At 48.2% G+C, this 27,906-nt stretch overlaps 1 protein-coding gene across 1 annotated transcript; it reads left to right on the top strand.

The window, feature by feature from the left end:
* NRIP3 (nuclear receptor interacting protein 3) lies at nt 1–27,836 on the top strand (the record flags this gene model as incomplete). Its single annotated transcript, XM_084208715.1, has 7 exons — nt 1–174; nt 6,517–6,693; nt 7,878–7,960; nt 10,327–10,466; nt 10,829–10,881; nt 10,974–11,071; nt 27,710–27,836. The coding sequence occupies 7 exons, from the start codon at nt 1–3 to the stop codon at nt 27,834–27,836; spliced, it is 852 nt and encodes a 283-aa protein (XP_084064841.1).
* Nucleotides 27,837–27,906: the final 70 nt, after the last annotated feature.

Here is a 27,906-nt window from a genome sequence, read left to right as displayed (position 1 = left end):
ATGTTTTATTCGGGCATCCTGACGGAGCCGAGCAGGAAAGAAGTGGAGATAAGGGAAGCGGCGTCTCTCCGCCAGCAGAGGAGGATGAAGCAGGCGGTTCAGTTTATCCACAAGGATTCTGCAGATCTCCTCCCTCTGGACGGGCTGAAGAAGCTGGGGACGTCGAAGGATACTGTAAGGCTCTATTGTGTTTATTGGAAGGGGACTTAAGGAGCTGGTAGGGCAGCGTCTGTGTCTTTCTTCACGCTGTTTTTCTATTAGGAGAAGTTGGTTGCGTGTGGGAACTGATTGTAAAAAAATGGGACTTTAGTATGTAAAAGGAAGGGGGTAGAAATATGGTGGTAGTTATAGCATGTAAATGGAAGGGAGTAGAAATATGATGGTAGTTATAACCACAGCTGTTTTATTCTAGTAAGTACTTTTAAATGCCTGACATTCAGAGTTAATAGCATTTAATTTTTTTCAAATTATTTTTTTTTTAACTTTTGCATGAAAATGGCATTCTGTTTGCAGTACAAAATTCCTCTCGGGTCAGAGTAAGTCAAAATGGCTTCATACAATGCATATGTACACACACGTGTTGGCCTGTGATCTATATGTACACACGACACACAATCATAAAGATTCAGTGAAGTATAGTCACGGGTATTTCAAAATATAAAACTCTCAAGATCACGCTACAATAAAGGCCAATGCATATATGGGGTTTCTTAAACCAAAGAGACATAGTTTTAGGTTTAAAATATTTACATATGTAGTGATCCATGTGATCCTGTACTTGGTGTTATTCCCCGTGTCTGGGAGCTGGAGAGCATTTCTAAATACTGTGCAAATGTTTCAGCTTTCTCTACTGGGAAAGGATACTCCAATGTAACAACAAAAGTTCTGACATAAGGAGAAAAATTTAGAAAACATATCTACCAGGGAAAGCTCCTTTTGTTTTTTTTTGCCCAAGCATTGAAAAAATCTTGCACCTTGTAAAACAATGTTTGGGGTTTTTTTCCCAATGCTTGATATGGGTTTTATTGAAAACCAAAGTAAATATTTTTATTTTTAGTGTTTTGTTTTGTCAGAGCCTTCCTGCTCAGCTGGGTTAGGCTTGGCTCTGCCTGCCTGAGACAAGTGGAGTGAACTGGCTGTTCTCTGCAGTGCACATGGAGGTGATTTTTTTGATATCCAAAGGGTTTTGCAATTGTAGGAAGTGAAGCTCCTGCCCAGGGAAAGGCTCAGAAGGAGCTCTCCTGGTCACCAGTGAATTGCAGCTCTCCAGCAGGGAGTTGAAGTGCTTTTCAGGGAGGGGTGGCTTTATTACTGTTTTCAGCAGAGCCTAAATGACATTTTGTGGCCCTGTGACCCCCAGTGAGCAGGACTGAGTCCCTGATGTGGGTTCTGCTCTGGCCAGGTAAGAATCAACAGGTAGGAGGAGCCAGGGGCACTGAGCACCGAAGTGCCCTGCCCTGCAGAGCGAGGACCAGGTTTTGTACCAGCACCAGGGACAGAGCAGGGGCTCCTTGACACCACCCTGGACACAGAAATGTCCCTCGAGGTGTCCTCCCTGCTCCTGTGCCATGGCTGCACACCATCCCTGCTGCACCCACAGCCCCTGCAAGGGGGATCTGCCTGGGGGCTCTCTCCAGGGATGTGCCAAAGCCCTGGGCAGGGCCACAGCTCCCAGACCCCTTCAAGAACAAAAAGAAGGAGCGATGTGGCAGAGATGGGATGCCCATCTGGCTGCTGGGGCTGGGGTGAGACCCCAGCTGGTCTGGGCCACCCCACTGCACAGTGCCCCTTGTCCCCATGCCCCAGTGGGGGTGATGGCACATGTGGCCAGGGCTCCCTTGGCCACAGCCTGCTGCCCCGTGGGGTGAGCAGGGAGTCCCCAGAGTGAGAGCACTGGCACTGGGCTGTTCCACAGCAGCACAGAGGATCCTGTCAATTTCAGAGACGTGTCCCGGGGTGTGTTGCAGTGAAGGGATGCTGCCACACTCACTCCTCACACAGCCAGGGTGGCAAAGGGCACTGCTGAGAGGACACACTGTGTGTCCCCACTGCTGTGGCTGCCTGGATGTCACAAGGGCTGTCCCCAGAGGAGTGGGACATTGTGCATCTCTGAGACTGGAGACCCTCCGGTGGGAGGGTAAATATGGGACTTCACTTTGGCGTGGCCCCAAATTGGGAGGCCCATGCCCAGAGGGACTGAGCAGCATGATCAGGAGGCCCAGGGCACCAGAGCTCTCTGCCCAAGGTGTTTGCATGGCCTCCTTGGGGATCTTGTGCATGTCCCCACGGAGCAGCAGCTCTCAGTGCTGGAGCTGCGCGGCAGCCGTGGTGACGCAGCTGCTCAGGGGCTCCTGGCGTGCCCAGCGTTATTAATGCAGGGTTTCCCCTGGGGCTTTTCCAGCAGCCTTGGCAGGAGCACAGATGAGGGAACAGCTCCTCAGAGATGGCGACAGGTGGTGAGAACAGATCCTGTCTGTCACTGTGGCAGCTGGCAGCAAGCACTGCAGTTCTGGGGAGAAATCACCTTCCTCGTGGCCCTGGTGGGGGGTACTGTGCACAGCCAGGCTGCAGCAGGTCAGCAGGGTGGGTGTGCTGGCATTCCCCGTCTGTGTGCCATCACTCAGCTCTCCTGGTGATGCTGTGCACAGGCAGGTTTGAGAAATGCTGCTTGTGATCATCCATTTCAATGCTCTCATCATTCCCAGTGAATTACTCTGGCTCAGGCAGAACTCCAGCTCCTTGTTCCCTTTATGTACTGCCCTCTGTCCAGTATGACATCAAGCTATAGCAAAGCATACACTGAATTTGGCAAACGTTATGCTGGATGTAAAGAACAGAAATGGCTTTGTTTTGATGAGTCTTCCCTCTACTAGTCTCTTTCCTGAAGCCCAAAAACTGGCCTGAGATGGTCTTTAGTTGGGATGGGGCTTCCTGACAGGGTAACCATGGCCCCCTTCCCAGCCTGGACAGGGCGTGCTGGCTCCTGCAGCTCCTCCTGGTGCTCTGACACTTGTCCCTTGCTCCCAGAGCCCCCAGACCAGTTTGGAGGAGCTTTGTCTGGAACAGCCCTGCATCATTTGACAACCTGGGAAGCAGAGTTATAAATAGTAACAAAAGCAGCAACGGCAACAAAAGCATTTCCCGTTTCCATCATGCCCTCACACCTCCCCTGGGCGCCCTCAGCACAACCCTGGGTGCCCACAGCTGGGGCAGCACTGGGTGAACTGCAGCACGTTCAGGTGTCCCCACTCCCCTGCTGTGCACACCCCAGAGTTTGGTGTGTCTTGCCTGAAATGCAAAAGGCTGTGATGCTGTGTGCTCTGCCTTGCCCAGAGAGCTGGCTGCTGCCTGGGCACACAGCGGGGCAGGGGGCAGCTCTGTCCCCCCTCATCACCCTAAGAGAGGGGCTGACAGCACAGGATGCTGTCAGGGACATGTGAGTTTGGATGAAGGGTGGGAAGAAGAGAGAGAAATCAATTATTTCTTGGGATTAGCTCTGTCAATGATTAAAACTCTTTTTTCTCTGTCCTGACTGTCTAGGTACAGAAGAAAGGGCAAACCTCCTGAGATGGGTTTGTGGAGGAGGGGAGCTGGTGTCTTCCCTGACTTTCACCTCCAGCTCAGTGAAATTGTTGATGGGTCTTGTTATCCCCAGAGCTAGAAGCCAAATAGAGGGAAACCTGCCAGAGAAATGAATACTGCAAGCTGCAGCAATGCATTTGCTTACAAATCACAGAGGAACAAAGCTGGGCAGAATTATTTGTGCTTTTGACAGACAGTGGTAAATAAGGTCAGCAATAGATGGTGTCTCTCTTCTTTTGGTTTTCACTGTGACATTTTTAGGGGGTCATAGCTTTTTGCAAATATTGGGGTTGGAAATGGACCCATCTTATGAAAAAAATCCTGATTTGTATTTATATAGCGCTGAATGATACTAGGAATTTTTTTTTTTTCTGACACAATGAAATGTAACATTCTATACTTTTATAAAACATTCAACAGTTTTTTGCAATACAAAGGAATATTATGCCAGGTGATATGGGTTCCCTCAAACACTGCCAGGCCCACACTGGAAGGAGAACACAGCTGCCTTCCCCACTGCTGTCAGGAGGAGGTTTTCCTCCCCTCCTCCCTCCCAGACACGGTCTGCTTGCAGTTTGCCAGCAAAATGTGGGTTTGCAAATGTCCCCTGGCACACTATCCATTTACCAAGCATGTCTCCATCACTTGAGTCATCTCCATGACTAGCATCCCTCACTCTGGTGCACACAAGAGTCAAGGGAAATCCAAGTTAAAGCAAACTAATTAATAGCCTGAGACAGGATGGTGCTGCAGGGAACCTTTTCAGCCCCCTCCTGCCAGATTATTGCTGTATTGGAGCACAACATAAGGAATATTTGTCTCCCCAGAGGCAGGATTTGCTGTGGTTTTCAGAAGGGCAAGTGTCAACAAAAGACAATCCCATTTGTGCTGGTAACTTGTGACTCCTGAGTGATGGATTTTTTTCCTTTTGGTGATGGATCCCATGTAAGATTCATAAAAACCAGGGCTTGAGAAAACCCATGTATGTTACTGATTAACAATCCATAGGAGAACTTGTAGTTTAAAAAATTGGTTGAATTCAATGGTAGATGACAATTAAAATAGCAGTGAGGAGTGTGTTGGAGATTGAGGCCAGGCAGATCAGAAGGGCACCCAGACTGTCCTGGATGATGGCATTCAGAAATTTCTCTTGGTCCTGCCTGAGTAGGGCTGGGCAAAAGGAGGTGCCCACTGTGTGACAAACTCTCTTCTGGCCAGCTGGGTGAACATCATCCATTTATTTCTAAGCTCCCCTATCTTTTCTTTTGTTGTTTTTAAATGATGTGAAGAATTTGTGTTGCTGAGCTGCAGTTAAACCTAAAGGGTGAAAAGGACATCTCATCCACTGTCAGAAAACCCTGGCCTGCATTTTTGCTCTGGTGAGGAGCACTGGAGGTGATCACAGGGCTGGAGGGGATCACAGTGCTGATTGTGTGCCTACAGTTCTGCATCATACCAGGGAGCCCTCACTTCCAAGCTGATCTGCTTGTGCTCCCAGACAGGGCCCAGTACCAGTGCAGCCAGTGCCTGCCTTTAGTGCAGTTAGGTAATGCTGGTTTCTGCTGTTTGGCCCCCCTGGGAAGGCAGCACCATGTCAGATCTGATCCCCCCACCAGGAGCTACTGCTGAGACTCAGGAGATGCTTTGTGCAGGTTGGTCAGACACAGCACCTGCGGCCCCAAATGGGATTTTACTTCCAGCAGCAGAAAGCAGGAGGGTGGAAAGTGGGGGCACAAGGAGCTGACACGTCCCAGTGCCCACTGGTGCTGCTGCAGCTGCCCCAGCCCATCAGTCCGGGCCAGCTCCGCTGCCCGCGCTGCGCCCACCGCGCGATCGGATGCATCAGCGTGGCTGCAGCTATTTCAGCACGATGCCAGCTTGCAGCAGACCTCTGGAAGTGGTGTTATTGAACATGCTGGGCACAAGGGTGGGCACTGGCCAACTTGGGGAGCCACGGCCAGAGGTTTTCAAAGTTATCCCGGCTCTGATATTCCCTTGGGATGAGGAGGTTTGCTGGTTCAGATGTCTCTGCAGACACAGAGGAAGGTTTAACATCAATGCAAAAATTCAGGGCTAAGCCAGTAAAATGTCTCACCATGGAGAAATTAAAATCAGAAGGAACGGCATTAATGGGGAGGGCAGATTAGCCGGGCAGAGAAATGAGCAGATAATCAGGCAGAGTCATTTCACCTCCAGCAGAGTGTGTGCATCCATCTGAGATGAACATTAAACATAAAAAGGCTTTTGGGAAAGAGGTTGGAGGAGATCTTGAGAGGCAACATGCTTCTCCCAGAGCAAATGGAAATAACACAGAGAGAGAGAAGTGCTGGCAATTCTGGGAGAATACCTACCTGTCTCAGATGAGCTCACCTCTTTCCTTCCTCTCCCTTTCCTCTTGTGCTATGGCACTCAGGATTGGTCCTATTTAGCAGCTTAATAAAAGTACAGGAGAAAGAGGCACAGAGGGCAATTTTAGACATTCTTCATACTAAGGTGGTGAATACCATTGGAAAGGTGATTTGTTACTGCCTAATTTTTCACATCACTACAGAATTCCCTTCATCAAGAGATGAAGGCAGTTGTGGTTGAAACACTAGATTGAAAAGGCTGGATTTGTTTGGATTCCTATATGCAATCAAATCTTTATTTTGAGTTTGGTAAAAGATAAGGCATCCCTCTGAGGTCTCAAAGGTTAATACTTTGAAAGCATTATTCCCTTTGCAAAACAAAGTTCTTTTCTGTCAAAGACAGGTAAGCCAGAACTAGCTGGGAAGAACAGCTGTAGCCTGGGAATTAGGGAGAGTGAGACTCTAGGACCTACTTCCCATGACAGCAGCGCTGGTCCATGGGCCCCACAGGCAGTCTGTGGCACAGGCCACTCTGTGGATTTTCTCTGACTTCACCCAGCTCTTCTGTGTGTGCTCTCCCTTATAGCAACCACATAACATCCTGCAGAAGCGCCTGATGGAGACAAACTTATCCAAGTTCCGAGCCAGCCGAGGCAGCTGGGCTCCCAAGGATCTCTCATCACAGACCAACAAGCTGAACCAAACCAAAATGGGCAGCCCGGGGAAAACTGAGGGTGAAGAGCTCATAGTGGTGAGCTGCCAGGTAATAGTCCCTCCACAGCTGTTTGTGGGGTTTTTCCTGCAGATTTTATTTCCCACAGTCTCAGGCTGTGCTCTTGCTCTCCATGTTTCCCAGTCAGGTTGTGCTCCCACAGGACTGTCACGGCTCTGGGGATGCACTCCCTCTGCAGCTCCAGGCTGCTGGGTCAGAGATGCCCACCTGGGAATTACAAACTGGTGTGGTGGATGTCTTCCCTTGCACATCTGGGCAGAGGGATAGCTAAGCTGGGGCAGCATGCTGAAATGCTGGGGTATAATTATCCATGGCAAATTCCTGTGCTCACAGCCTGCTTGTTTTCCTCAAGTGCCATCCCTATTTTCTTGCCCAAGGGCTATTTCACATTTCTCTTCCTTAGCCCCATGCTCATTTGTATTTCCCACTCTCCACAGCATTCCCTCCTGCCTGGGCTGCCCATCTGCTCTCTGCAGGGGCAAATTGTGGGAACCCAGGGTACCAGGAATATTTCCCTGTCTGCTCTGGGGTGTCCTGGCCCCCATGGGAGCACTGACTTTGACCCTCATTCATGGAGAAAGTTTCCTAGACTTCAAGATAGACTAGAATCCACAGAATTGTGATATAGATTATAGAGAGTGGTGTAGGTGTATTACTTGGTGAGAAATTTAGGTTTTGGGATTTTTAGTGTGTTGTGGATGGAAGCAAGATGGAGGGCACAGGGTGTCGTCCCGGGTTTCTCTTTCATGCTTCCTCTTCCTTCTTCTTCATGGGTTCGGGTGGCATTTTGTAATTGGGCAGAAATTCCGCATTGCAGCTCTTTGGGATCAGTTATTGGGTTAAAAGGGAAAATAGTCCAGGTGTCAGTTCTTAATTGGATAGTTTAGTCTTAAAAGACCTTGAACAAGAGATCGTTGGCCATTTTGTGCTTTGCTAATGAAAAGCTGCTGAACTCACAGTAGTGAGACTGTTTTACTGATAAGAAATAATAAACACCTGAGTCCAAACACGAACTACTGTCTCAAGAGCCTTCAATCCAGACCCAGAGAAACTCATACAGATGAGCCAGGAAGGGCTCAGGACCCCACTCTGAGAGTGCAGAGGAGCAGGGATGGGCTGGCATGAGGAGAGTTCATGGGCACCAGAGCTCCTGGACACTCTGGGGCTCATCCTGCATCCCACACATCATTTCCCATCTCTTCTTGCTCTTGCAGTGTGCGGGGAAGGAGCTGAAGGCCGTGGTGGACACCGGCTCACAACACAACCTCATGTCATCTGCCTGCCTGGACAGGCTAGGGTAAATATCCCAGATTTCTGTGCTGCAGGAGCAGGGCACCTGGCAGTGTCCTGGGGCTGGAGCTCTGCCCATGTCAGTGATGGTCATTCTAGAAGGGCTGGGCAAGCCCCTCACCCTCCTGTTACAACCAAATCCTGTCCCAATCTTAAATGGCAGGGAGGTGGAACAGAATAGGGTGCCAGCCTATTCACCACTGAAGGAATCCCTTCAGAAGGTTGGATGTATTCATATTTTTTCACTGCCTGCTTGTCACTCATGCCTCACAAAACAGCTGAACCTTCCCCAGCCTTCTGTGTCCCCAGGGCAGGCATGGAGCTGCAGCCCAGCCCAGCTCTGCAGGCTCCCAGGGCAGGGCAGGGACCAGGCTGCTGGACATGCCCCCAGCCTGCTGGCCCAGTAATGTATTTACATTTTCCAATGTAAAGAAACTGTGTGCATGCATGTTCTCAGAACTGGGTGTCTGATGCTGCTCCCAGTTACAAATTTCTCCTGGTTAAAGGAAAAGGAAAGGTATTTATGCATTATTAGAGATGTCTGACAGCCATCTGCAGCAAAACTCTGTCATCTCTGAGCAACAGGACCAGGCAACAGCTCAGAGGAGATCAAGGAGGTTTTGGCACTTTATTCCCATGGAGTCATTGCTTTTTGCAGCTAACTTGCAATAATTATGAAAAACCAGAAAATGACACCTGCTCACTGAGCACTACTGCACGGCCCTGATTGAATGGTGCCTGCTCTCTCCTGACATTAATTACTTCTTTGCACAGCAGTGCTTAGTGACAGGAAGGTGGCTGTGCTTACTACAACCTTGTCACAACCTGTGGAGCTGCTCAGGCAAGCTTAGGATGGCCAGACGATGGCATCTGGAGGCATTCCGTGCTCTGGGGCAGCTCCTCTGCTCCCTGTGTTTGTTACATGTGTCCAGTGCAGTTCTTGCAGCACTGCTCTGCTGCAGCAGCCCTGTCCTTCAAAGAGCACTGAAGAAAGGTCAGAGCCTGCTCCTGCTGCCCAGGTCTCAGGGCACCCGGTGCCTCAAAGCAGCACTTGTGTGTCTGATGCTCAGGCTCAATTCCCCCTTTCTTTTTCAAAGATTTTTTGTGTCTTGTCATGATGCCAATCACTCTCTCCCCCTCATCCTGAGGAAAGCAGCAGAGTAGGCTCACAGCTTGCCAGTATGAGAAATCCCCTGTGGAGCTGTAGGAGGAGCAGGAGGCAGCCAAGGAACTCAGGAACTTCTGATCGATGTGTTCCTGCTGATTTTTAAGGCCAGACTCCAAGAAAGCAGCAGAGGGGATCCAGTTCCTTTTCCCTGCTACCCCTCACAGCCCTTGTACCTGTGTTAAATGGTGTGGGCAATGCCCACCTCAGTCCTGGAGCCTCTGAGGGGGGCTGGCTGGCCCCCAGGACAGATGGACAGACAGACAGACACACACAAGCACTTCTGCAATGCGGCTCAGCAGAAAGGTACCTCAAATAGCTGAAACTTGATCTGGCTTTTATCTGAGGGAGAGATCTGCACCTCAAACAGCCTTTCCATTAGATTCTAGTTCAGTTTAAAAGAGAAACTGAAGCTAAATATTTAATTAGTATTGTCAGACTGCTTCAAAGAGTCTAGATAGAAACTATACCTGAGGTATCTCTGACGTCCTTTTTTCTTTTCTTTGGGATGAATGTGATTGATCTGTCCCCATTTCCTCAGAACAAAGCCAGCAGCAGCACCTGACAAACTGACAAACACGGATTGGGCCACCCTGGATGTGAGGGATGTTTGGCATGGAGAAAAGGGGACTCAGGGGTTGCCTTATTACTCTCTACAACTACCCAAAAGGAGGTTCAAGTGAGGTAATGAGTGACAGGACTAGAGGAAATGGCTTTATGCTGTGCCATGTGAGGCTTAGTTTGGGTATCAGGAAAAATTTGGGTGTGGCATCTGGGGACACAGCTGGACTCGATGACCTTAGAGGTCTGTTCCAGCCTCATCATTTCTATGATTCCATGGGGACACAGTGTCAGCTCCACTCATGGAAACTGGAGTGAGCTAACCCTTCCTTACACCCACGCTACATCAGAAGCAATTCCGTATTCCCCGAGTCTCGGGAAAACGTAGGAAAAGGATTCCTCTGGTAAAACCCAAAACGCAGCACAGAGCTGTGCTTGGGCAGCACGGTGGGTCATGCTGAGCTCTGCTGGCTGCCTGCAGAGCACCCCCACAGAACCTGCCAGGGAAGCAGCTTTCCAACAACAGCCTGCTAAATGAGCAGGCTAAGAGCACTTCAGGTGTAAGCACCCTCCAAACACCATTTGCTCCTTGCTGGAACAGCCAAGCCATGGCCATTTGATGTTAGGAGTGTTTTCAATGCCCACAGGTTAAAGGAGCATCTCAAAGCACTCCCTGTGGAAGAGGAGATGGTTTCCTTGCCAAACAAGGTGAAAGCCATCGGGCAGATCGAGTGCCTGTCGCTCACGGTGGGAGCGGTCCCCGTGGAGTGCGCTGCCCTCGTCGTGGGTGAGTGCACAACCCTCTGCTCCTCCTCCCTGGGCTGGGGGCTGCTTCCTCTCCCCCCAGCAGGAAAAACAGAGCTTTAGGAAGGTGTTAAAATCCAAATAGAGTAGTTCTTGTTTGGGTCCCCAGAGGGAAGGGGGAGGATGTGTTCACAAGCTTGGCTTTGCCATGCTGATGGAGCAACTGCTGCAGGCACATCTGCCTGCCCTCCTGCCCTCCTGCTCTCCTTTGAGTCAGTCCCTTTATAAACAAGGTTTTGCTTAGCGGAGCAGCCACGAAGGAAGGATGGAGTCTCTGACAAAAAGCCCAGGAGGGCATTTTGAATGTATAAATCTGAATTGTTCTGTTTTTTTTTTTTTTTTCAGAAGACAACGACCAACCCTTTTCCTTTGGGCTGCAGACACTGAAGTCTCTGAAGGTAGGAGTTTTCCAGCAGGATGCTGATGGGGGAGCTGGGACCGCTCTAACTAGCAGTTTTCCCTCTTACCTAAAGACATTTATTCTCTCCAGTGTGTCATAAACATGGAGAAGCACCACCTCGTTCTGGGGCAGATGGACAGGGAGGAAATCCCGTTTGTGGGCGTTGACAGTGCTGAGGCAGGAGAGCAGTAAGTAGTCTGGGGAGGTGAGCTGCATGTGCATCCCTCAGCCTGCTGGCAGTGCCCCCTGGCAGGGCCACACAGAGCTGCCAGAGCTGCTCCCACCTCCCTTTGCTGGAGGTGAGTGAGAGGTCAATGGCCCTGGCAGAAATTGTTTGCATCAGCTCATCAAATTTTGAAATGGAGTCCCGATTTTTGGCAGCCTTTGTCACCTTTTGCTGCTTTTTTCTCCTAGTAAACATTGTGCATCAAAGCGGGTGTCTGACAAGACATGCACAGGGGAATGCCTTAGGAAATGTACTTTTTGGAGGTCACCAGAAAGCTTTGACAGCATTCACAAACAAATCTTTGTCTGGAAAATATTTATGAAGCAAGGCCAATAAACCCACATGAATGTTTGAGAGAGAGATCCTGCCTGCAGATAATGGTGTAGCCACTTCTCCCCCACTACCCCAGCAGCCCTCCTGCGAGCTCCTCCTGGTGTCCCAGATTTTTCCAGCCTTATCTCACTAAAGAAAGATAAATATGTGCTGTACCTCTTAAGCGTGTGTAGCCGTGGTGGCTGGCCCTGCAGGCAATCAGGCAGGGCAAACCCCTCCTCCCAGGAACAGCATGGGGCTCTCTCTTGCAGGGTGCTGTGAATAAGAGATGTTTCACTGATTGCTGCCTCTGACTCACCACACCGGCGGGCACCGAGTGCCTGACAGGGCGTTCGCACTTGGGTGCCTTGGCAGGCAGCGCTTGCGGCTGCTCAGCCATGAACAACCTAAAAAACCTTTGCTCACCGCTTAAGAAAGTGTGTCTGGTGGGTGATGTAGGTCAGCACCTTGTTCACTGCCTGTCGCGACCAGCCCCGGCGTTTGGGATGTCCTGCAGCCCCGTGCAGCTGAAATCTGCCGTGCTGGGACTGCCGGGCTCCAGGAGCCTCGGAGGGAGCGGGCAAGGAGTGCCCCTCCTCAGCTGATTGCGTCCATGGGGAGCGCAGCAGGGATGTAGGGGCTGGTGCCTGTCAGGAGCAGAGCGCAGGTGTCCCTGTCCCTGCTCCGTGCCCAGGTCACCCACCTGCCGTGTGGCCGGGACAGCTGCTGGCCCTGGGGACAGCGCCAGGCACACACCGCGGCGGAGCCACAGCCACGGCTCCCTGTCTCCTTTGGAACACAGAGGGACAGACACAGCGTGGCTCTGCCACCACTGCACCGATAAATTATTTCTTAGAACTGCTTTCAAGGCCAAATTATGCTGCTTTTTTTTTTTTTTCCCCAAAAAAAAGCACCTGGTTTACTAAATGTCTTTTCCTCCTTGTTTCAGTTTGGAGGCATAAAGAGAAATTGAAACACCGTCCCCAGGCAGGAGCTTGATATCAAAGAAATCCTGTGCAGCTGTTCCAGATGAAACAGCAACGTGCTGCTTTGAAACCATTTATACTAGGCTACAGCTTGAGTAGAGCTAAATGAAATCCTGTTTGTAGCCAGTAATTTAGAGATATTGTCATGTTTATCTATGGGTTTTGAGAAACAAACGTGTGCTTATTTTCTGGACTTTTCTATATAGTGCCCTCTTTATTACAAACAGTTGAGAAAACCTTATGAATTTCTTCTGATGAGAAAAAAACTTTTTATAGTGGCCTCGTATGAGTAATTGTACTTAGCTGTGATTAGAGGCTATCAGAATGAGATTTTTATTAACGATTTTTCCAGCTAAGCATTTATATTCACTTAATTGATATTGCCACATTCAAATGACCATTACCAGGAAGTTACTCAGAGTAAAATAACAATGTTAATACCACCTAGGAATTATAGCTCATCCTGTTAGCATTGTATTGTTGCCATGTAATTAGGGATGCAACTGCTGGCTTGATGACAAAGAGCAATCGCAGAATTATTAATGGGTTATAGGCTTCTCTGCAGTGGCGTGGCAGAAACACAGGAACAGGGTCTGGAAGGGTGCCCAGGGTGATCTCCCAGTGTGGGGGCTGGCACCAGTGCTGGGGCTCGAGATCCTCTGGGCAAGTCTTGGCTACCTTCCTGTGGGGGTAGTCAAGTAAATCAATCATTGCACTGGGCCAAAAAGCAACAAATGAGCACAGAAGTGTGTTGTCTGGAAAGCAGCAGTGCCCTTGGCTGCCCCTGCCACCAGGACCCGTGCCTCTCCCTGCCCAGCCAGCACCCAGCCTGAAGCCCCTGCAGCGCCTGGGCCATGGCTGGTGCAGGTTATTGACTCCAGCTGCACTTCAGTGCTGCTGCCAGAAATGCCATGTTTTTCATACCTGCCTACAAGCTGCTTGGGTTCTTAAGTGCAACCCTTGATGGCCCTCAGGGGAGGTGGGAGTTTTTGCCAGGCCAAGCACTTCATTTGGTGTCACTGTCCTGGAGCAGCAGGGCTGCTGCTTCCCGTGCCACACGGTATTGCCTGGGGGAGCCTGGCCTCGCACAAACGCACCTTTTTATGTTTTCAACACCTGTTGCGAATGAATCGCTGTCATCTGCTGAACAGGCATCTCTAAAATTCAGAATAATCTGCTTGTGATGTTGTGCATCTGCTGACAGCCAGTCCTGCTGCAGCTGGATCCTTAAGGGATGCAGTTGTGCTGCTCTGGTAGCTCTGACTTTCCAAAAGCGCTTTGGCCCCGCAGCAGCCGCAAGCACCGCCGGAATTCCCGCTTCGGAATCCTCTTGATGGTTCTGGCTGAGAAGCAGAAAGTTTTGTCATCTCATGGCCTTTGGCAGCCAGGCTGCTGCCAGCTGATCCAGTGTGTGCCCACCCTGCCATCCCATGCCTGCCAGAGCATCTCAGCTGCAGCTTCATCTCCTGCAGTGGGTTTGAACCTCTTTTCGATATTGGGTGTATCCGGCAAACCTGAACTATCTGTATTTTGAGCTATTTTCTATTTTGGTGATAAGTTTCAGTGCTTTCTCTACATACAGTATTTTATAAAACACAGCTATGAATATAAATATATGTATATTTACAGGGTTGGGCTGCCAAGGGTAGTCCCACTGATGTGTTGTAGAAATATTTCACTAAATATGAAATATATTTGATTATTTTATATGCTATGAGTTTGGTATTTTGGTACTTTTTTCTTTCTGTGCATATTACTGTGCTAAATGTCAAATGAAATCTAAATAAAGTTACACCATTATCACTGTTTGTTTGCATGTGTGCTAGATAGGCTGTTTTTTATTTTGTTTTCAGTGCATGTCTCTGTTAAGAAAAGGGTTTGTTTCACTCTTAGGTGTGTTGGGGCTCTACAGTGCTTTTGGAAATGCTCTTGGGAATTGCCATTGAAGAGAGGGAGAGTGGCAGTTGGGATGAATTAACCAGGGCAGGTTAAATGGCACACAGCACTTGGGCTAGAAGGTGGGCACTTGAAATCCCAACCTTCTGTGGCCATGGCTCTCCTTCCGAGGGAGGAATGAGATCTATGAGATCCTGCTGTTTCCAGGTTTACCCTTTGGACAGCTGTTTTGGTGTTTTTGCTGTGTTCAGTTAGCTTACAGGATGGATATGAGAGTCCTTTGTAAACTCTGGAAAGCTGGGAAAAGAAAGGGGCCAGAACACGAGAGGTGAGGCATGAGTGCCACAGCAACATGACCAAAGGCAGAGATCAGGGTCTTCCCCAAAACTTTGAGTCTGGATTTAGGGACTCTTGTCTCTGCCTGGATGGGCTTCAGGATGCTTCAGCAGTAATTGAGGTCTCTCTTACAGATAAGAAATTATCCTTTCACTCACTCCAAGTCCCACAGCAACAACCTTTGGTGGAGCAGCAATACTCCATGCCCAGTGAAATTGATTCTCCTCAATGCTGGGCTGGCATTTTCTCTGAGCATGGAAAGAAACCAGGCTCCAGCAATAAAATGGAGAAAAAAATGAGAAGAACCAATGTACAGGCAAAAATAATATCTCATGCTTCCTGGAGCTGCTACAGGATTCTAGATTTATTTGTGATGCTAGAGAGCAGATTCCCAGTACATGCAAATAGAAAATCAATGGGCAAAATTCCATCCCTTCTGCACAGTGGGGCTAGCCCTGGAGCTGGGGGACCTCCAGAGGTGGCTCCTATGAACAGGATAAGACAGGACAGCTGCTATGGGAAAAAGGCATTCACCTCAGTCTAGAGAGATTATAGAATAGGGGAGGTAATATCAGATCTCTGTGTCAAGTACTGGCATGGCCTCAGGGCTAAATGGTACAGTAGCTGAGTGTTGCAGACCAGCTCCACAAGCCCTGGGTGCTGCTTCTGCTCCTCTCCAGCACAGGTGTGTGCCTGTGCCCCTTTGGCAACCTCTCCCTGGCATGGGTTTGCAGGAAGGCCTTGTAATCAAGAGACCTTGGCAGGAGGTGGGGGCAGAGAAGAGGGCAATGCCTGCAGCCATGTGGGATGAGGAGGACTCAGGAGATAAAGAAACAGCTGTGAGAGGATAATATGGGAAGCCTCTGGGGTGGGAGAGGGTTTTGTTGAATGTTTTATTCAGCTGGTTAATGTCACCATGTAAACATCTCACAGGTGAGGGCAAGCACAATCCCCTTCCCAAGCAGCCTCAGGGTAAGTGAGCCAGCTGCTCCTAGGCCAAAGCAGTGTCCCTTGTGCTCATGTGGTCAGCAGAATGTGGTGGGACAGAATGCCCTTGCTCCCTCCAAGACCATGTCTTGTCTTTGTTTTGGTCATGCTTAAAGCCAAGACAAAGCACTCATAGAAGAAGACATTAAACAGAACCCTGGTGAGCCCATTGCAGAGCTTCAAAAGCTGCTGGAACATGCGGGATCTTGATGCTTGGGCCCTTGCAATTAAGACGGCCCATGTGGGCAAGGTATTAACACTCGCTGAAAATTTTAGAGACCTGGAGATGTGGTGGAGAGTGGCTGTCAGGCTCCCAACTCATGTCTGTACCTCATTGCAAGTCATGCACCCCAGGGCATGTGGGCAGGCAGCAGCAGAGGAGGAGCACTCTGGGGCTGCAGCGAGGGGGTCAGCCCACAACCCCACCTCCTTCCACCACGTTTGCTACCTAACTCCTTCTGGGCTGACTATTCTGCAGTGGAAAGTCAGAGGCCACTGCCAGGAGAAGACCTAGAGCCATCACTCACATGCACTTTGGGTCCTGCTGGCATCCACCAACGTTTGTTCATCACCAGCAGAGCAGCTGATTAGATGAGAGTTGCTGGGGTGTCTCTTCACAGTTATCTCCAGGGTAATCTGTTATCTAATAGCTCTCCAAGGAGGTCCTTTTCACAGGCTTTTCTATTACTGATGATGGAGTGATGCTCAACATGTTGTGAAAACAAATCTAATTCTTATGTCTCAGAAGCAAATAACTTGATGACTTATTTCTATATAAACATATGTCTTGGGGCTGTATATTGCTGGGTTTATTTTATGGGACAAACATCAACTGAGGCCTGTATTGCTTTATCACCTGCTGCTTAATAGAAATAGATGGAGGTGAAGTATCTGGTTTCCATTAACTGAAAGTCTGCTCCTTTTCCTAAGCTGAGATTCCTCTTTTTTCTCTTTTCCATGGGCCCTGCACTGCTGGCAGTAGCTCAGCCATGTGCTGGTCTCCTCCTCCTCATCCTCTGTTAACAACCACATGGCTGACGAGAGCCTGCAGGCCCTGGAGATGACACTGCAGGTATCAGTGACATTTCACCAGAGATGGCTTTGCTGCAAAGGCGATTGATTTAATGATTTTGTTACTAGAGTGCTGCTCCAACCACTTCCCCAGGATGAGATTTCATCAGTCCCAAAGTGGGTGAGAAGACAGTCGACAACCTAAAAATATCGGGAGTTTAGGAATAACAGGAAGCCATGGCAGCAGGAGAACTAGATGGGGGGGAAGCTGCAGGGACTCTGTCTCCTCTATTTGGCTGTGGTAGGATCGATGGATGCCTGGGGCCCGTGGCTGCCCCTGCAGGAAGACGCGGTTGGATCCTCCAGAAAGGCGCCTCGGCTTGCTCAAGAAGAGGGGTGATGTAAAGCGATGTGCTCATTAAACCTAAACCCACCCAGAACCCAGACACAAGGGGGGATCTGCAGAAGGTGGGGAGCTCTTAATGCTCTTTCAGCCTGTGGTATTCACATGCCCTCTGAAGACAGAGACATTTAGCTTTCTCAGATTTCTCCTGAGAGAAGCTGTGAGAGAAGCAGAGAAAAGAATAATCAAAACAATCCTTATCTCATTTGCTGCTCCTGTGTTTGTGCCCATATGGAATGTGTTCTGGAGATTATTTACCCGAGGTGATTGCTTGATTGGATTCTGGTGATGGTAGTTTGGATTCATTGACCAATTGGATCCACATGTGTGTGTGTCAGACTCTCGGGCAGAGAGTCAGGGGTTTTCTAGTTAGTTAGTTAGCAGATAGTTCTACTATCTGCTAACAATCTACTATCCAGTTAGTAGATAGTTCTTGTTAGTACAATATAGTTCTAGTATAATATAGTATAATAAAGGAATTAATTAGCCTTCTGATATCATGGAGTTCTGTGCATCATTCTTCCTGCCCGTCGGGCATCATAGCACCGATATCAGCCCCTTGTGTCTCCACCTGCTCCCCCCAGACGGTGCCAGCACCAGCACAGGTTTACTGCTCAGCACCTCTCACCCCTCTCTCTCAGAAACCATGAGAAACAACCTCCTCCCTTCAGTGCAGCTGCTGCAGGTGAGGAAACCACTGCCTAACACCTTGAGGTGCCTCTGTGGTTTCACTGCCTGTGGGGCTGGCACGGCTCCTGTGCTGTGGTACCCAGCCAGGGCACAGGGAACATGCTGGGGGCCATGGGCTGCACTGTCCCTGTGCTCTGGCTGGCAGCAGCCCACCCAGGTGGCTGCTGCCCTGCCTGGGGGCCAGACACTCATACCAAGGGATGAAGCACTATGAGAGGGCTGTCAGGAAGACTGGGGAAGGAGACCAGGACCCAGCCACCTAAAAACTCTCTCTGCAGTAAGGAGAAGGTAGGATGGTCAAGTACCTCTGTTACCCAGGGAGGCACAGCTGGCCATGGAATTTTCCAGGTTGCCAGCTGGGAAGCATCTCAATGGCAATGCTGGCAAAGGCAGCGTTGAAAAATACTGTGTAAAGGAAGGAACAATATTGAGATCTGTGACCTCAGTGAGAAAACCAACATATTTTAAAGTGTTGCTACAAATCTCAGTCCTCTGTTCCTCCACAAACAAAATCACATGGGGAGATCAGGAGAGTGATCAGGCACTTGACAGATGCAAAACATACTGAGTCATGGAGAACCGGGGCAAAGAGAAACTGTGCAACACCAGACAGCACTGGCTAATAATTTGAAAATAAAAATGTAATTGGGAGTTAATCACTGGTCTTTCCTAGATCACAAATCAAAAGACCATTTCAAAACCCTGGGTGGAAGACAAAGCTCAGGATGAATGAGCTGCAGCCCAGTGACCTGGTTTTATCCAGGCCAGTAGAGATCAGAACACATGAAAATGTTCAGGACTTTGCCACTAGCCTTTTTGATTGTTGGTGGGGAAGTAGAAAACCCATAATTGAGCAAAATGTGGCTTGGAGCTAGAGTAACAAAGAAACTGGGCCTCAGCAGTGCAGTTATATGAGAATCTAGTGAAGTGGGTCTGGTGTGAGAGGTGCCCTGGAAAGGCTGTTCAGCCTTCTGGTTTGGCAGGCTTAGAGAAGAAATCTGTGGATTTTAAGCTCCTACTCAGAGAGACCTTCTCTACTGAAAGCATCGTGATGCTTCTTGGTTTAGACTTCAATGGCATTTTTCAGGTTGACTTTTAAGCCTAACAGAAGGGGAAATGGGCTCTTGTTCCTTCAGTAGAAGACAGTGTATTTTTAAAAACAAATTATGCATGAGGGCTAATTAACTTGGCATTTACAGCTTAGCATTCTTCTGGTTAAATCTGCTCCAACTGAGACCACGTTTTGTTGCAAGAAAACTTCTGCCTGGCATTTGCTTCCTTCCTTCCTCCTGCTGCTTCGTGTGCTGTGACATTAAGGTCATGAACCACCTTCCAATGTCCTGTTCAGTGACTTCCTATGAAGGGGTGAGTAGAGTGAAGACCTCAGGTTCAGCTGTGAGGGCTGAGACAGGTCTGAATGGGGACATCTCTCTCATGGTCCTGGTCAGTGTTTTAGCAGCAAGAAAGTGCCTGCTGGGTTCACTTGTACCTATCCAGAGAGCATCTGAGCACAGTGGCAGCTGCAGAAAAGCCACTTGGAGAAAGCTCCAGCACAATGAATCCCTGCAGTCTGTACAAAGGGAGTTAATAGGATGCTCTCAATCACAAATTGTATTAGAAGACACTGATGACAATGAGCCCACATCAGCTGCTCACCCTGCACTTCCACTCTCTGCCATCCCAAATCAAGTTAAGGTGATCTCGATGTACCTCTCATTGCTTCAGGAGAAAAATGTGTCCTGCTTGCTCCCAGGCGTCACAGGTAACCAATGCAGCAGAGGCCAGGCACAGCAAAGGCACAGCCCCTTCCCTGGCACTGTGAACTGCCACGTCTGCAGGGAGGCCAGTGGGTCAATCCCAAGGGCCAATCCCCAAGGCCCAGCTCAGAGGAGAAGCTCTCAGGGCTCTGCAGGACAGGATGAAGGAATAATATGCACCAGCCTTAAGACTGGTTTGTGGGAGGGCTGCATGTCTGCATCACTATGTGCTCATGTGATAACACAAACCTTGAGTTTCTCTCACGCTTTTAGATTCTTTTCTCTTGATTTTTTAAGCCTGAACAGACACATTTTTGCCCAGCAAGGTGAGTTATTTTCCCTGTAACTCCCACAATACAAAACTATAAACATAAGTGGTGGTGGTGAGTAAACAACCAGATCCAAAGGACACTAACACAAGTCCCAAACAAAGCACTCAGCTGCTGGAAAGCTCAGAAGCTCTAACCAGGGGTCCAGTGTGTTGAACACAATACAAATGGAATGGACTCAGTGTCCAGCTTTTGAGGCTGATGCATTCAAATTAGGGCACCCTGGACAATGAAAAAGAGAGGCAGGATGGCAAAAGGAAGGACATGAGGTTTTAGCAAAATTAACTGTGTGCTAAAATAATTCTTAGGAAACTGGTATCAGTAACCAACTCTCCTGACAGCTCTTTTGCATGGAATATGCTGCCCACCCATCACAGTTGCATTTAGGTGTAGAAGCAGCCTCCCAGGGAGCACTGCACAGAATGGAGGTAAGTCTCCAGGTAAGTCCCACTCTATGGGAGGAAAAGCAAGGCTGTGTATTTGGTAGAATCACCTTCATGCACTAACTGACCTCCCCAGAGATCCTGGCTGCTCATCAGCACTAAGCCACAGGCTGGCCCAAATGGCTTCCAAAGAAAGGCACCCAGCTCTCTCTGAATAAGGCCCCAGATTTTAATCTTTTAATTGATGCAGCAAATCTCTTTTCTGCCCTTGAGCTGAGAAAAGTGGGTGCTCTTGTCAGGCAGAGAACAACCAGAAGCACATCTCAGAAGCACATGATGTACTGAACTCTCTGGAGACTGCTAATGATGTTTGATTAATTTTCATTATCAGTGTGAGCAAGCTTTCAGCTCTCTCTGCATCTGTCTTATTTAGAGTTGTCTTTTCTTTCTTAGTTAAATAGCAGCTTATACAGACAGTGATCTAATTGTTCCTCAGCACCTGCTTGAAGCCATCCAAGTTAAGGATGGACATTGTGTAATTTGCAGTACACGTGATTTGGTCTTTAAGGCTCAGATCAAAAAAAATGGAATAGCAAATAAGGCATTAATTAAGTGGAAGGTTCTGTGCAGGCTGATGCTGGAGTCACAGAAATCCTTGGGCTGGACCAACACTGACAATGGAACAAATCAAAATACCTGTGTTGTGGCCACCCAGCAGCAGGATGAACAGCCTTCCAGTGGATATCCTGAACTCAATAACCCACAGAATGCTTTCTGTCTACCAGGGCAACTGACTTTTGCAGTGGATTTTATCCTGAGTCTTTGCTGCGTTGCAAAACTCTTCAGCCAGGCCCAGTGAGTTCAGGTGCTGCTGTTAAGTGCCCAGGATGAGCTGTCACTCACACCTCACAAAACCTGTCCTGGGTAAGGCCATGGCCATGCCAGGACAGAGAACTTCACAGTCACAGAGCTGTTCATGGGGCAGAAAGGGGACAGATTAACACTATCAGCATTCAGCTGCAAGCTCCTCTTGGTTAGGCAGCCCTGGAGAGTCCTTTTCTGGCTCCTTTGGTGAGTCCTAGTAAGGATCTCAGACATTTTTTGGTTATCAAGCCTAATTTTGATTCCCTCCTAGCCAGATGACAACATGCATCCATTGAGGCAAACACTGAGCAATTTGGTGTGCTACAGCCAAAGCCACAGACTGAGTTCTTGGTCTACATATGAAAAGCTTAGAACCTGTACAGGAAAAAAGCTTAAAAAAAAATAATATCATCCTCGACCTCACTATAGCATTACACTGGAGTGGCAGGCAGGAACACTCATCCTACTTTCCTCCACCCAGCTTCAATGCCCTGAACTCATCTTTGTGCTCCATATTTCTCACCTGCTCCTGCTCATTTGCCAGAAGAGCTGCTGGCTTGATCAGTCTCAAGGCTTTGCCCATGGAATGCCAGGAGGCACACAGCTTTTGGAGGACTAGCAGGACAAGGCTCACCCCCAAGCAAAGCAGATTGTTCTGTCCAGAACATTAGTCCAAGCAACTATTTGCCATCTACTACATGAAATCAGGAGTTACTCGAAGTGCTGTTAGATATTAATTCACTTCAGCATGAAGGAAGCAGCACTAATGAAGAAAAGAATATAGCCCTGGAGCCAACCCAGAAGTCATTCCTGATTACACTCCCGAGGAGCAGGGTGCAGCAGGAATGGCAAACCAAACTCAGCCTTTCTCCCTGTGTCTGACTGCTCGGGAGCTCAATTAATACCTCTGCTCTGCCTAACAAAACACCATTTGCTATTTCAAACAGATCTCTCCTCCTTGGAAAAAGCTTTCGGCAATTGAAGGAAGAGGCGTTGTCTGGGTTGAAAGCCGGAGCCTGGGCACGCTGTCGGGCGCGATGAGGCAGTCAGGGGGAAGCTGGCAGGAGCTGCTTTGCAGGGTGTTGTCATGGGAACAGAGCAAGTAGGGCAGGAGCGGCTCCGCATCCTCCTCCAAGCACGGCGGCACAAAATCGATGCTGTTTGCAGCGCCGGCAGAGCCAGCTCTCCCGTTGTCTCCAGCAGAGACTGAACCTGAATGAAATCTCTAGCAAAAGGCAGAATCTCCCTTTGTGTGAAAGTGGTGTCACTCCTGATTCGAGTGGAAGACTTTGGTGCACATTTTAGCTGCCTGAGAATCTGGCATCCATAATGGACAGTGGCAGCAGACAAAGGGTTATCTTGGTCAGCAAGTGCATCACTATGGTGGGCAAGCTCAGAATATAAAATATTGCCATAGTGTCAATGTTTGTGGTAATCTGAAGTATTGGATTCACCTTGCATAATGCTGTCTTTGAACACACCTTACTTCTTCCGTGCAGGTCTGTGTATGTGGAATTGTTGGAATTTTCTTTATGAGAAATATTTTTTGTGATACTGTGGTTGCTAGGGACAAACAATGGTAGTGAATGGTTTCCTGGATAAAGAAGAATACAGAGATTCCTGCTCTTTCAATTATTAGGAATACGCATCTAAAAGGAAAAGAATACTGTTAATGTGGCATCACAGAGACCACTGGAAGTGGAATTAAATGCAATTGGTAAGAAAAGATCTGACAAAGGCCGAAAATGCGAATAGAAAAAAGAGCAAAATGCAATTCGTTGCCTCCAAGCTTTCATTTTGCTTTGCCCAGGTCTGCTGGCAAAGAAAAGATCCCCTAATTAAAGTAGGTATCTGCAGAGTAACTGCACTGCTGCCGCTGACCTGGGCCAGCAAGGTGCTGAGTGAACACTTCTCATTTCCTATCCACAGAGAAGTGAGAATGAGGGGCCCACAGCCATCCAGAGCTTGCTTGATTCATGCTTTGGAAAAGTGACCAAAATAGCAGGCAGGGAAGAAAATGTAGCCAAAGCATGGAGGGGTTCCCAGTTTGCTTGTTGAGGTCATTGAAAGCCCTCTCTGCTTAGCAACAAGTTTGAGGCAAGTAATGATGAACTTAGCCCCAAAAATGCTTGGAGTGGTATCATAAACATAATCTTACCTTGCCTTTAACGTCCCTCTCCCTGACTCTGGTGTTTCCATGCAGGCTGCAGCAAAGGCTGGAATGAAATGGCTGGCACTGGGTAGAGCACATTCTGGATTCATAGTGACTTTATTCTAGTGCTGATCCCTTTGAACATAAAACAGGAAGCATGAATGTATTAGAGCAATCCTTGTGGATTACTCTGTATGAGGGAGAAACTGTGGTTCCTTTTTGGGCATGTTTGCCTCTGTGCCTCTAGCAAAAGCTCTCTGGAGTAGAACAAGGAGCAGCAAAGTGTGTGAAGCAGCACTGACCTTGTCTCCCCCATGAACAATTCATGCAGGGCATCTGAGGTCTTGCTGGGTCAGGGGCTGGCAGAGGCTATTTATAAGTTTTGGATTAAACAAACAAATGCAGAAGCTGTTTTTCATGCTGCAAGGGATGAAGCCAGAGTTGTGGACTGGTAGACTGGTTAAAGAGCTGAAGCCCCTGCCTCAGCCACAAGCTGCTGTTCCTCGTATTTGCAGCATTGTCCTTTGCTGAAGGAAGGGGCATGCAGCAGGAATTGCACTGATAAGAGCATGACATATGTCACTAATTGAAACCAGACACAGAACAGGGCATTATCCCCATGTATGTGATGTGGGGACCCAGCTGCTGCAGTGTGTGAGAGCCCTGACTGACCTTGCATTAGCAGAGAGGGACCTTGAACCCTCACAGCCTGCAGAAAAGTCAGGAGTGGATTCACTGAGACAGAAAGATAAAATAAATGCACAGCTCTTTCAGCACTTCCCTCCATTTGCTTCATGTAATAAATATCAATACAAATATAGAAATACAGAGGTAAACAGTTTGCCCAGCCTGCCCTTTTCATATGCATGCATTTCTGCTGTGAAAGGCTTTATGTAACTCCTGACAGCAGATTGCAAAATAATGCCTCGGTAATGGAAGGAAGCCACGAGCCATTACATTGCATTACTGTAATGTAATGGGTCCCTGAGATGAGCCAGATTTGGAGAGCTTGCTTTTATTGCAAACCTTGTACCCCATCCAGCCCACTGGCATTGATTTCTCTTTGTTTTCTCCAGAGATCAAAGACCACAAGGCCAGAATAGCAGCTAGACCGGAACTGAGCCACTGGGTTTTGGCCCCAAACAGAAACTCATGAGACAAAACCGTGCTGTTTATTTGAAGGGATGCAATACCAGTGACAGAACTTCAGATGGATGCTGATGACCAATCTGCTGAAAGGTGAATTTCTCATTAGCCTAGAGAACTGACATTGTAATGAATCTCTTCCTATGTTTCTTTGTTAAGTAAAAGCTGCTGTGACAAGTGCTGCCATAGTTTTAATTTTTTAACTGAACGTAGGGAATAGACAGAAAAAGAATCTGTATTTACTTTGTTTTTCTCCTGTGCAAATGTCACAGCACTTTCATGTTGGCAATAAGTGCAGAAGTGCTGATTCAATCACTTATTTACATAATCCCCTCAGATTTTTCTTTTATATCATTGTTGATAATGAAAAGATTTTCTCAGCTGGGAAAAGAAAGGGAAGCAGGCAAGTTCTGAATGTGAATAGGCTGAAGTGACATAAAAAGATGGTAATTTGCATTAGTAAAAATAATCAGAATGTGAGTGATTGAAATGATGGTAAATAGCATCTACCCCTACCTGCCCTGAGGAACACCCACCCCGTGACAGTTCAGCTGCAGCATGAGGAGCAGCCCTACACCAATTGTTTGACACAGCACAGCAGAGTCCAGTGTAATTACCACAGAGCATGAAGGAACTTTGCAGAGAACACTTAAAATACCCACATTCACGTGTGAACCAGTGCAGCCCAGTAAGGAGGAGCAGAGGCACAGCTTAGGGCTCTGTTGGCTACAGAGACCGTGTGGCTTTGGGAAGGCTCCTGCCACAGGGAAGGAAATGAAGGAGCTCGCCCTGCACATACAGTGCCAAGAAATATAGAGCTCTTGATAAGCTATTTTTGTGAGATGACTGAGCACGAATGATGTGGCCCTGGAGCAGCTGCCCTGCCTAGAGATGCACAGCCTGTGCTGTGTCTTCATTGCACAGCCTCGGTTCTTGCTCCCAAAAGCCTGGCTCAGGCTGCGCCCAGCAGCTCAGGGGGCTGCACCCCCTCCATGGCTTGGGAGACCAGGGCTGCCTCCACCCCACAGCCTCAGAGGCAGAGCCCTTGAATAACCAAAACCACCTCCAGCAGCTCTTGGGGGCACTCGGTGTGTGAGTATTGCTAATGGAGACAAATATGGGAGCGAGTACAAAACTGTCAAACCTGTCATTTGACACAGCACACTGACAACAAAGTGCAAGGTTTAGCTTAGAGAGGCCAGTGTAGAGCTACAAGCCTCAAACAAATCTTGTTATCAAAGCAGGGTGTATGTTATTTTTAAAAGGCAAACTGGATGAGAGAGCTCAGCTACATTAACTTGAAGAGGATTGATCCTGTAAGGACAGAGTTAGCAGTGCAGGAAGCAGTCTGCTGCCACTGAAGCTCAGACTCTGATAATCCAGTGAGAGCTCTCTTGAAGATGAAACACATCTTCAGCCCCTCTGGAAGATTAGCAAGCTGAAAAGCAATTATAGTCATGGCAGTAATTTAATAATTTCCTTAAAATCAAATTTGTATACATTTTTTAGCTGTCTTTCCCCTTTTTTAAAAGTGTAGTTTAACAGTATTGGTTCTGATACTGGTGTGCTGACAAATACATTAAAAAAATTAATTGAAACAAAACTGAAAAAAATCTGAATGTTAAGACAGAAACTCCCAGAGCTCTTTTCCTAGTAATTCTTTCAGGAGCTTTGCTTGCCTAATCACTTATTATTGATTTCTAGAGGAAGAATGGACTCATCTTCTGGAAAAAGTAACCTTTACCTCCTACAGCAACAAGAGCCTGTGGCTCACAAGATCCTGTTTAGGTTTTTTTGTGTTCCTGGCTTTGAGGAAGCTCCAAGACTGGGCTTGAAGGTCCTAAAGGCTGTTCCAGCCACCTAAATAAAAGCACATTTATTACCTGTGTATCAGAACTCTCTGAATGGGTAAAAAAAAGTTAGTTTATCAGGCTCTCTTTTCCTACACCAAACTCTTCCAAAGGCAGTAATGCCTCTGAAGCTGCTTATTGTTTACTTCAGCTCAAAATGTGATCTGTGTTTTTCTAAAGATTCAGCATGTTTTTCAACTCAGCAGTCAACCTGCCCATTGTAGGCTATGACTGGGGGCGGTGGGGAAGACACAGAGCCACCTTCACACTTCAAAACACTTCCATTGCAGATCTAGCCATTAAACAGACAAATTGTTTGGCTCAGGCTGAAATCTGATGTACCCTCATTAAAGTCTGCTGGCAATTTTCCCTGAAATTTAAAGAAAGGTGTTTTGTGTTTCCATAGTAACTCTAGCTCCTTTCCTGAGCTGTCTGATGCACTGCTGGTATTACACAACCTATTGTACGAGGAGGGAGTGAGGAGTAGCATTGAAAAGTCTACTGAATTTAAAGATTATGAAATTACAGCCACTGAGTGGGGGCTGGGGAGGCAGAGGGCAAACAGAGCAGCTTTTGGCCATGTACAGTTTTGCTACTTGGGAGTTTAGGCAGAGAACCATGGAACTGTAGAATGGTTTTGATTGGAAAGGACCTTAAAGATCCTCCTAGTTCCAATTCCCCTGCCATAGAAGGGACAACTTCCACCAGAGCAGACTGCTCAGAGCTCCATCCAACCTGGCCTTGAACACTGCCGGAGATGGGGCAGTCACATCTTCTCTGAACAACCTGTGCCAGCCTCTCAGCACCTTCACAGTAAAGAATTCCTTCCTGATATCTCATCTAAACCTGCTCTCAGTCTGAAGCCATTCCCTTTGTCCTGTAAAGAGTCCCTCTCCACTTGTTGTGTAGGCTCCCTTCTGCTACAGGAATGGCTACAGGAAGACAGCAGGAATGGAAAGGAGGAGAAGGAATAAACAGGCTGAGTCACACTGCCTGCTGTTCCTCTGTGGAGCTCTCAGAGGAGCTGAGATGAGCCCGAGCTGTTTCCCAGGCTGGGCTCAAGCCCCACTGCTGAATAAGCAGTGCCAGGGACAGGCTGGGTCCAGCCCTGGCAGTGCCAGGCTCAAATCCTTATTCACCACTGCCAGGGACAGGCTGGGCCCAGTGCTAGGTGTTTTTGGGGTCCCTGCACAAGGAAGGAGGCTCATAGATGGCTTCACCTGCCAGCTCCTGGGGAGCACAGCTGGGAATGCTGCTTCTCACCAAGGCTGGCTGCCCTCTGCAAGAGGGTGATCACAGCTCTTGGGTGGAAATAAAAAACCTGACACATGGGGAACATTGCTGGATTTTAGTGATGTCTTCTTAGAGAAACAGCTGTCTATAAAAGGCATGAAGATTTATACAACGATGTGTGCAGACGTGTAAAAACTGGATTGTATGCTGCTCACACTCCTCATTTCGAGTGCTACTAATAATCACTTCTAACCCATTCCAATAGGGCCAAGATTGTGGAAACTATGGGCCAGTCAGCCCTAGCTCCCTTTAAAAAAGGACATGTTGATACCAAAGTGCGTCCAGAGAAGGGCAGCAAGGCTCCTGAAAGGCTTCGAAAATGTGTTTTATGAGGAGTGGCAGGGGAACTGGGTTTGTTAGGCCTGGAGGAGGCTCAGGGGAGGCCTCACGGCTGCCCATGCC

The sequence above is a fragment of the Fringilla coelebs genome, assembly GCF_963513975.1.
Source record: "Fringilla coelebs genome assembly, chromosome: 6".
NCBI classification, from domain to species: Eukaryota; Metazoa; Chordata; class Aves; order Passeriformes; family Fringillidae; genus Fringilla; species Fringilla coelebs.
Note: the sequence above shows the minus strand (reverse complement) of the source record. Positions and strands in the feature narration are given on the sequence as shown.